This window comes from Acanthochromis polyacanthus, chromosome 18, assembly GCF_021347895.1.
Source record: "Acanthochromis polyacanthus isolate Apoly-LR-REF ecotype Palm Island chromosome 18, KAUST_Apoly_ChrSc, whole genome shotgun sequence".
NCBI classification, from domain to species: Eukaryota; Metazoa; Chordata; class Actinopteri; family Pomacentridae; genus Acanthochromis; species Acanthochromis polyacanthus.
In genome coordinates, this window is record NC_067130.1 from 12,820,041 (window position 1) to 12,831,099 (window position 11,059).

An 11,059-nucleotide genomic window follows, 5' to 3' on the forward strand; every position below is an offset into this window, starting at 1 on the left:
TGTTAGTTAAATAAGAAGCTTAAATGGAAGTCTGAGCTTCTGTATAAGTTTTAGATTGTAATGAACAGTTGCAACATTGAAGTAGTGAAGAAATGGAATTTGTAAATGGTGCTAATGCATATCAGCAGCATCTAAGCAAATGTACTGGAGCTTTAAAGGTGTTTTGTGTTGTGAAAGTTACATGGTGTCACATGAGCAACTGATGGTTAGTGTGAAGCAGGTGGTTCCCACGCACAGAGTGTGCGGCAGGATCTTCCTGCATGGTGTTTGTATGTTCTCTCTGTGCATATGTGAGTTTTCTCCAGGTACTCTGGCTTCCTCCCGCAGTCCAATTACATGCTGAGGTTAATTGGTAACTCCAAAAATTGTCCATAGGTCATCCTGGTTAGGTCATATGGTGACCTGTCCAGGGTTTCCCTACCTTCAGTCAAAGTCAGCTGGGATAGACTCCAGCCCCACTGCAACCATAACTAGACGAGCCCTCAGCAGAGGGCAGAACCACGCCCTCTACTGGCGAAAACCCTGTCCTCACTATACAAATGGTGCAATATGTATCAATTTTGATCATCGTACGTATCTCCCTTCCTACTTGATCTGCTGACCTGTAACTCGACAACTGAGCAGGGGACCTTAGATTGATCTTCAGTGCCAAGTTTGATTATCCTGACTTCAGCACTTGCAGAGATATCGGAACGGACATAGCCACATACATACATACATACATACTTACCCAGCCAGATACCGCACTGAATGCAGTAACCCCGCTGACGTTCGTCAGGCGTGGTTAAGGAGGATTACATGGTATAGAGATGATGGACGGTTCATGGTTCCATAATTTTCACATTATGTTTAATAATATGGCAGCTTATTTCCTGGTTGGGACCACAAACATTAATTGACGTGGCAGATGCTAATGCTAAAAACTCAGCACATGCCCGGGCCGCACCACTCCCTGTAAAACTACCAATTTACATTTGTAAACTATCCTAAAAGTCCAACAAACAGATTCTACAATGGTAATTAGTAAGTCTTCGAGGGACTGATAGAATATTTTGTCTCTTGGACAGAGCTACGCTAACACTTTTCCCTGTTCCCAGTCTTTATGCTAAGCTAAGCTAAACTAAGCTAAACTGCTGGCTGTAGCATATTTGGCCTCATAAACATGAGTGATATTAATATTTGTATGAAAATAAACATACATACCAAATTATTGAATTAAAATGTAAATTAATTCTCCAACTAATTATTTATTGTGCAGGCTAATATGTAATACAAATATAAACATTACTATTTCCCAGAACTTAAGATAAATCCTAAAATTGCTGATGGATTTTGTCAAACAATGAAAAGAATTAAACAAAGAAGTAAAACATTCAATTTAACACAAAGCAGCAAACGCCTCACATTATTAAGGTAACCAAAAAAATTGGCATTTTTGCAAAACAAATTATTTACACAATTAATAAAACATCTTAATTAATTTTAGTGATGCGTTGATTAAAATTTTAAAAAAAATCTATTGGTAAATATACACAAAAAGTTAAATAAAACCCGCAGCAGAACATTGTAAATTCAGGCACTTAAAGGATCCTTACTTTATTTTGTGTGGTAATACAAAAAGCATACAGAATTATAGAGGATAGGAGAGAAGATCCCTTTCATTGAATGTCATTAGATCGTACACATAAAATGACTAATAATTACATACAAGCCTTTTCTCTGTAGCTACATCCACAAGTACTCCAACCTTCCACCAGTAGCATGCATGGTCTCTGCTGCAAACGCATCTCAACAGTTCTTCATACCCATCAGTATGTTGTAGGTTGAAAAAAAAAGAAAAAAAAGACAGAACTATACTGTAAGTATGCCATCAAACAATATGTGATGCAACTCCATCCACAGATCACTCTCATCACACCAGAACATTGTCTATAATCTTGACTTTAGAAGGTTTCCCAGAGCTGCACTGACGCATGTTGGGAGTTAGTTTTTCTTCCAAATGACTGCATGTTGGTTAAATGTTTCAGTCATTGACAAGGATTAGTCTGGGCCCAAGTAACCCTCCCATCGTCTGCATGTAGAAAACAATACGACAAGCCCACATGGGTGTATTAGACAGAAAGAACATCTAATTATGACATGACATACAAACTGAGAGATACATCATATTGCAAGAGGGAAAGGATCAGCTCACCCGAATTCCACAAAACATTTCCTCACTTCCCTGTAGTGGTAACTAGTGGCATAGAATAATCCACCCAACATGCAGGTTTTATAGGGATCGTTTCTTAAGTGGAAGGAGAACAGTTTATTGTCAAACGTGCTTGAGATGCTGCCTATGATGAGAATTTTTCAGCTCACCCTCGCTGTATTCAGATAGACAAACATCCCAAAGAGCAAACAATATCGTGACTGCCTGCCTGCATGATTAGATACCACTACAGTTAAGTGAGAAAAAACGTCTTCTGTAATATATATATGTATATAAATTTGGGTGAATCAACCCTTTAACATTTACTAAACTGAAGCTAGCTCGTTTGGCTAACAATATTCAGCCTATTAGTATAAGCAGCCACTAACGATCATTGCAAATTTTGTGTCGCGTGTTTAAAGATCCACATGTGAACAGATCAGAACCTGCACTTCCTGCATCTTTACATCTTGATTCGGTATTAAAAAAATAGCAGAAGCATTGTAATTTATTTTTTCAGATGTGTAGAGGAATGATTTTAAAGTATGCACATAGCTCAATAGCTGTAGAGAAAATAAGTGAGATCTTTTTTTTTTTTTTTTTACCATAGTTGCCAAGGTTCATAATTATCAATCTCTTCTCAACCCATGAAAAATACCTATAAATACTATCCTACCTACAGGGCTATTGACTGTGCAAAATAGCTGATAAATGGCAGGCTACTCCAAGCATCGACTAGCAACATAAATAGAAATGGAAGACTAGCCACATTCTATAAACTCAGAATGGACCCTCGCAAAAAAAAAAAAAATAATAATAATAAAAGGAATTTGTCAGAGTTGAGGTTTAATTCTTCATTTAGGCCAAATTTTATTAGAGGCAAATGATCCACCACACGCTTACTGATGCAGGAACTGAACTCAAGTGTTTATCCTCTCTGTCCTCCTCAAAATACAATGAGGAAGAAAGCAGGAAAGAAATAAAATGTGGTAAACATTCAGGTAGTCTGCTCTAACGGTAACCCTAAGCATGTACTCCCAACACGAGTGGGAATGAACGGGTGGAAGCAGGAGTGCAAGAGCATCAATAGCCGTGTGAGCTGCTATCCTTTATCCTTGCATAAGCATGTGGGAGAGTATGGAGACCAGCTTTCAGGTTCTGGGCTGAGCTTGAAGTAAAGTAGAGATGATGTTCCCGTGGTGTAGAAGGGAAACTTGGCCCCAGTGAATATCTTCATTTCCACCATGACTACTGTGGCTGCCACCTGCTGTGTTCTCTGATGTCATCTAACATTAACAGAAACCCATCTGTTCATAGTGTTGATGTTTTTTGTTTTTTTAAGTAAATCCAGCTTTACAGCGGCAGATTATTTACCTCAGCCAGTCGTTTTTCATTTAGAGACCGTTCCATCCAGCCAACTGTTACTTGGTGAAGCCCACCACCAATCAGATTGCACTGTGATAATATGGACAACCACCAAAACGCCATCCGGAATAGATGTATAAACAGGCTCCCCAACCAAAATAGATTGTCTCATTAGAGTGAAGTCTGTCTCATTAAGTGAAGTCCTTCAACCAATTAAATAACACAGACCATAGCCAGATCTTTCAGTCCAAGTAATCAGGTATTTTCATTTAGTGAATGCCGCCACCACAGCCCACATCAGTTCGTTGGCGTTGGGCTTTGTGCTCTCTTTCTCGGGCTCCAGCTCTAGCAGAGTGTGGACTCTCTTCATGCCCAGGTCGTACTGGTCGTCTTGGAGGGGGGCAAAGGCGTTCTCGAGGACGTCAGATGAATGAGCCAGAAGAATCAGGGCCAGAACTCGCTTGTCCATGCGGTGGGGATCATTGACCCACTTCTCCAAAACAGAGTCCTGGACCTTCTTGACAAGGCGCTGCAGACAACGACATGAATGGGTGTTTTACAGATAGCTTTTACAAGATCAAATTCAGAGAATAAACACAGCAGAAGTACGGCAACAATACACTTTTTAAAAGAGAGCTTAGTGAGAATCCACAACACACACATTTCTGCGTGTTAACAATGAAGCTGCAGTTTTAGCATATAGATTGAAAACAAGAGGAAACAACTGGTCAGTCACAAACCAGTTTGTTGGGTTAAACCTGCAAGAGTGACAGAGCAGTTTTTACCCCTCAAGATAAAACTGCACTGTTGCTAATTAGCATAGATTGCTAGAGGATGTTTTATTCGCTTTCCTACGAATTCTATACTAAAATGAGGACTGTATCCACTACATGAAGCACAAATCTAAAAATAATCTAGTTTGCAACATTATTATGCTTTTCTGTAATGCCGGATCAAAAGCAAAGCTACATTTGAACTATAAGAGGAACAAAAAGAAAAAGTCAGCCTTGTAGCTTTATGCTGCAACAACAAAGAACATCCTTACAACCAGAAAGAAAAATGCTCTTTTCTGCTCCACCGAGTACTGATGGCTAATGAGTTTTAGTCTACCCTTTTCACCATCAATAATAATGTTAAAACAGTATTTTATTTCATTTTTAATACGGTAGCTTTAAATTATTAAATTGAAGAAAGAGGGTTGAGAAATATTAATAACATTTGCTTGCTGCCAAACTGAGCCCTAAAAGGAGACCCAGAGACAAAATAAACACGCATGCATGTTTTGTTCGCAGCATTATTGAAGAGGAAGGACCACAGCAGAATTTAAATAAGCCAAAGTATACATTTCCCTCGATTCTTCTGGAAAGATGGCCCCTTCGTGAGTTCCATTACAAAAGAAACTGTGTAATTAAAAGTCAAACTCATGGAAAATGAAGCTGAAGGTGTGACTGTTTCTCTCATGAAAGCACACTGAACAAAAATAATTGTGGTGCAATTAATAACTTCCAAGAGCTATTTTAACTCCTTTACTTGCGAAGCTTGACTGACTGGATTTCACAACAAAGACCAAGACAGCATTCTTGCACCATACCTGTTTAATGGTGCTGTTGGTGAGTGGATGTGTAGTCATGTCAAAAAGCAGGAAGTTCTGTTTCTCTGTGGTGAGAACCCCTTTCTCTACCAGGTTTTTTGCCAGGCGTTCTCGGACATTTCTCAGCTGGTAGTGCAGCTTGAGGGGATTCCAGGTCTCTCCTGCAAGACAACAGGAGATCCACTTTTAGTGAGAACAAATACTACTGTGTACATCGATATCATTTCATTGCTTTACCTGTTTATGGTGAAGAAAATTCTTTATGGTGCGGATGTGTTACAATGAAGACAATGCCCATAAACTAGAACCTTATCGATGACTGCTTCTTTGTCAACTACTATTATTTGATGAAATAAACTGTTGATATGTTTTTGTCCAACAGATTAAAGTAACCCCGATCAATCTGATGTCATACAAAGGCAAAAACAGAACAAGGTATGAAGATAAAAACATCTACATGTCCATCAGTGAGGTGTACCACGAAGCTAGTTTGACATAGCTAGCTTCTTTCTGGCTGCACCACATCATCATTCTGCTACAGGAGATTAAAAAACGCTCTAGTAAAGGATCCTGCTTCGGTGTTCTTTCAAAACAGTGACGATGGAATTGTAGTGATGGAACATTTTCACGCAAGGGGACGAGCACTGAGATTAAAATGGATAATCCACCAGAGAATCTAGCATGGCTGTCTTACGGCATGATCCAAATCCTCAGCAAAACGCAAGATTTTCACTGTGTATTCTTGGTTCCTGTCGTGAAGAAAACGGTAACACAGAGATAACGGAATGGAAGGACAAAGCTGCCTGAAATGAGCAACCAATGACAGATTTATACCTGAAATCACAAACTTAGATTAAAGCTGGGTAGACAAAACCTAAAACCCCTACTGACATTCTTTGTTAACTCAGGCTTTCTTCACCAGATTCTGTGCATGCTCTCATGAAAGAGGCCTTTTTCGCACCATGCTTTTGCCTGCATAAAATGTACAGACTGTGTGCCGCCTACTTCAGTCAAGAAAAACAGGTTTTTATAATGGAGGGCTAAGAAGAACACAAAAATTATGGTAAAAAGGTTATGCTGCTGCAAATGATGGAAGAAAGGAATGCGGGTCAAAAATTGATCCTCCTGTAACTTAATATATTTATTTTGCCACTGAATGCAGCTGATTATTAGAACTCTGACAATATAGACTTCACACATTTAAACTTGATACTCATTTAGGTAACTATACAGCTTTGTTCAGTGGGATAAATAAACTTATGGCTCAACAGGTTTATGGGTATAACATAGTCCCTCAGCTGAGACTATATTGCTCATAGAGAATATCCTTAGGAAAACAATAAAAGCCCATATAAATCCCAACTATGAACAGAACCTCCTCTAGGGCAGGTTAGCTGTGTAGCATAAGTTATGGTGGTGATCTCAGTAGGTAAAAAGACAGCCACCTTTGTGACATTGCAAACTCTGGCTGCAGGCTGAACATACCTCGCCAACACATTAACCTTGCTTCATAATACATCCCTCAGGTGGAACCACGAGTAGATTACAGAAAAGTTCGGTTAGCAAACCCAGCATGACTTATCTCACCACTTAGTAACTCTATCCAGCTCTGGACAGTCTCTGGAGGTTGGGTTTCTTTGATGTGCCTCAAGGCCTCATCCAGTAGCACGTCTCCTGTTGGAGCATCGGACTTGCAGATCACCTTGCCAAACAAAAGAGACCATATTTAACTAGGGTGATGGATATCGTCTGCCTAGCTCTGACCTAGCATTGCATCCTGGGTGAACAGGATTTACAGGGAGTGAGAGGTGTGAGATTGTTGGCAAGAAGAAATACAAACAAAACCAAAGAGAGGTGAACATCCAGAACTAAACACAGGCATAGATTTCAGGGGTCATGCAAGAGATATACCCAGCTTAATATATTACAATACATGTATTTGCCCCACCCTCCAATAAGAACATGAAAAAAAAAGCACAGGACTTCATCAAACTTTTCTCAAAGATGCGGCAATGTACCTAACAGAGCTGGGTCTTTTTTTCTTTAAGATACAAATATGTCCAGAAAGGATTGGACATTTAGGGTTTTATGAATTAAATAGCTAATGTTTTACATAAATAGATAAAACCTGGATATTTATAAAGAGTAAATGATGCCTCCTGTATGTGTGTTGACTCATGACGCAGAGTTTATTCACTCCAAAGCAACTTTTCAAACATTTGCTTCTAATTTGCTCAAGGTTTTTCTGGAAACACGACTTTTCAGAGCAACTTTTTCGTAGCGTTCATGCAAAAATCCAGAAAACAGCACTTGGAATGTTGGACTTTTTGGTTTTGATTGTGTCTTCTGTTTGATTTAAGGTTTACTCTCACAACACATCAGAGACAGAAGAAAATCTGTTAATGTTAATGTTATCTAGATTTAGTGTATATATGAAGACTTAGTGTTTCTCTTAAAGAGCGTCAGAGAATAAAAGAATAATAGTTTTGCTGCTGGTGTGTTGAGTCACCGACATAAAATCATTAACTGAAGGACAGAAATCATAATTATGTGGATAAAAAAATATTTAGCGATCAACATTAATAACAATTACACATCTGTGAATCAATGCAATATTGTCAAAATGATATATTTGTAAGAATTTACAAAGAACGCCTTAATTTTTTTTACAGTCAGCCAGGACAACATTGCTCTTGCCCCAGTGTGTATGTTCTCCTGAGCATCCCAGAAGAAAAGTTGATCTCTGAAAGCTTGCCTGCATTACATTCCAGTTATACACTGCTCAAAAAATTTAAGGGAACACTTTAATCCTTGATATAGGCTGCGTAATTTATTGACAACAAAATGACCTAAGACTAGACCAAAATTATTAACCCACTGAGAGGAGGATATACCATCACTTCCTGGTTGTACAGATCAATATACCAGACGTTTAATTGAATTAGTTTTCAACTCAGATTGCACTTAATTGTTTGAGCTGTGTATTTGGAATTGTCACCTGCATCCTGAATTTTGTGTTTTCCTTCACATGAATGAAGATATTTCAAGCGTTAATTGATGCAGAAAAAGGAGCAAATTGAAGCATGACATTTCACAAGTATGCACATTCAAACGACATCTATGCGTGTGTTGCTACTTGAGATAATCTGTCATGGCTGAATCAACTCTCCTTATTTTCCTTCCAAACATCTGAATACATGGTCATGTCCCTCACCTTCCTGGCGAGCAGGCTTTTCCTTCTCACACCGCAGGCCTCCAGCTGTAGCCTCCCCCTGAGGGCCAGCTCCACCAGCATACACCCGCGGAGGCCGGAAGAAATACAGTCGTTCCAGAAAGACGTGTAGCCCTGGAAGGAGGAGTGAGAAGAAGAAGAAGAAAAAAACACCTGCTTACTTAGCTGACGTGTTGGTTGGTGGACATGCAAAGCGGGTAGCGGTACGTCCAGGCTGGAGAAAGGGGGGAGTCACGTCGCAGCTGGCGAGTTGTCAAGAAAACTGGACAGGTAACGCAAGAAACGAGAGCAACGTAGCTAAAACTGCTAAGTTAGCTTCGGGTAATTTTGATGTCACTCGAGCAATACCAACAAACACAACAACTGTTAGCAAACTAAGCTAATGATATCTTGACATCTTCACGTACAAGCTAATTGACAGGTTTGCTAATAAGCTACACAGCAACACATTTTTCACGCGAACCCACGAAACATTGACTACAACCCGAATAAGCCAAGTTAGCTTTGTTGACACTTGCAAACACATTTGGTGACGCAACGTAAACATTATGTTAGCTAGTGTTGCATATAACGAACAAGTTACTAGCTAGCCTGGCGGACGGATTACAGACTGCCCACACCTCTCGATCCTTGAGGCCCAAGAGCAGCACTTCCTCCATGAGCGTGAGCCTGGTTTCCTTCGAGTCCCCCTTGTCGTCGTCTTCCTCCTCCCCGCGGCGCACCTCGTCCTCCTCCCCGCCGGACTCCCGATCCTTGTCGGCGGCGGCGCTGCGAATGGCCTCGGTCCTCCGCTGGACGAGGCCCGAGGTTCTCTGCGTGAGAGAAGTCATAGCTGCGGCTGCGAAACGAACAGATCCAGAGAAAAGCGTCTGCCTCGACCAGAGAGGAAGCCCCGCAGCATGTAACCTGGATGTTAAAGGAGAAAACACCGAAACGGCAGACCGATCGCGAGGAGACGGCCGTTGGCGTTAAGCTCGGCTCGGGATTCCTGCATAGACTCTGCCCACTTCCTGATCCAACATGGTGGCGCTGCCTGTGACGTCGACTGTGCTCTAAGCGGCTGAGCCGTGAACGCGTCTCTCGTGGTGCTTTCAGGGCTGTCGGAAATACCAAGTGCAACGCAATATAGTCGAAAAGAGGCGTTGTTATGGTCTTAAAACACTGGGTGCTTATGCTTAGTCCAACCCACAAATCAACCAACATACTGACAACTCTGACATTATAAAATAATAAAAACAGCACAAGCTATAATTATGAACACAAAGTGTATCGATGGTGTGCTGCCTACTCCAGTCACGAGGAACAGATTGTTATAGTGGAGAGCTATGGCAGATATAAAAGATAATTCTGGTACAAAGTGCTGTTATTGAAAGTGATGCTAGAGGGGAATTCTTGTTGAAGACTTTTATTCTTGTGGATTAATGTATTTATTTTAACATTCAGTGCACTCCAAATGCAGCTGCTTATTTCTAACAATTGTAATTTTCACCTAATGAAGGATAGCACTTTGGTTGTTGTCCATATCACTGTCGAATTAATGGTACTAATTTAATTGTTGTAATAAATATCAATAGACTAATCAGATTTCCTAAACTGTGTTCTATTAGCTGAGGTCTCATAAATCTTTACATCAATAATTCTTGATTGCACAGTTTTCCTGTTATTGCATTTTCAGAGTAAAATGAATATACAATGAGAGACACTGTGCTCTAGGCAAAGTCTTCATTTCTTTCTCTCAGTCCACATAAATAGCACAGTGAGTGAAGGTAGCTGGAACAGTGGTTCTCAAACTGTTTGCCTTGGAATTAGTATTCATTTTGCTGATGCACACAGCTAAAGGCATGCCTTGTGACAAAACCTCGACTACACCAGGGTTGCCACATTTTAGCTACCAGTAGAAATGAGAATATAAATCTTATCAGCTATTAATGCTCATTATTATAATAATTATTATTGTTATTATTATAATGAAAATGTAATTCAATTTCATCGTAAATTGAGTGACTAACCCTTAAAATTGCCCTGGAGTAGGAGCTTGTAAGGGGAGAAAGTTCACCTATAAAGTCTCCTAACACAATACCCCAAATACATAATTAATAATGATGAGTGGAGGTCTGATGCCTTGAGGTGACGCATAACACTACGTGTTACACCGAACAGTGTTTCTGATCCACAAATTGACTTTAATAAAGCTTTAGAAAATATGATTTGAGATACTTCTGTAAAAGCAGATAAAGTGATATTGCACACCTATACTGAGCTGTTATGAAATTTGGCTGTTTTGAAACACAAAACATAGAGCATGTCTTATAAAAACAAAAAAGATGTTGTTATACAGCATATACACTACTGTTCAAAAGTTTGGGGTCACTTAGAAATGTCCTTATTTTTAAAGAAAAGCATTTTTTTCAAGGAAAATAGCATTAAATGAATCATAAATACAGTCTAGACATTGTTAATGTGTTAAATGACTGTTCTAGCTAGAAAAGGCTGATTTTTAATTGAATATATAGAGGTACAGAGGAACATTTCCAGCAACCATCACTCCTGTGTTCTAGTGCTACATTGTGTTAGCTAATGGTGTTGAAATACTAATTGATGGTTAGAAAACTCTTGTGCAGCTATGTTAGCATATGAATAAAATGTGAGTTTTCATGGAAAACATGAAATTGCCTGCGTG

The 11,059-nt window shown here is 39.6% G+C and overlaps 1 protein-coding gene across 1 annotated transcript; it reads right to left on the reverse strand.

Moving 5' to 3' along the window:
• Positions 1-1,564: 1,564 nt before the first annotated feature.
• On the reverse strand, positions 1,565-9,426 carry LOC110961087 (Golgi phosphoprotein 3-like). Its single transcript, XM_022208559.2, has 5 exons — positions 9,000-9,426; positions 8,362-8,493; positions 6,735-6,849; positions 5,148-5,308; positions 1,565-4,085 (listed from the first exon to the last, which is right to left on the reverse strand). Exons 1-5 carry the CDS (start codon positions 9,207-9,209, stop codon positions 3,822-3,824), a joined length of 882 nt encoding a protein of 293 aa, XP_022064251.1. The 5' UTR covers positions 9,210-9,426; the 3' UTR covers positions 1,565-3,821.
• Positions 9,427-11,059: the final 1,633 nt, after the last annotated feature.

Coding starts and splice junctions, on each gene's coding strand:
- LOC110961087 (XM_022208559.2), bottom strand. CDS start 9,209: ATGACTTCTCTCACGCAGAGAACCTCGGGCCTCGTCCAGCGGAGGACC. Junction 8,494..8,999: donor TGGGCCTCAAGGATCGAGAG/GTGTGGGCAGTC, acceptor TCCTCCTTCCAG/GGCTACACGTCTTTCTGGAA. Junction 6,850..8,361: donor AAAGCCTGCTCGCCAGGAAG/GTGAGGGACATG, acceptor TTGTTTGGCAAG/GTGATCTGCAAGTCCGATGC.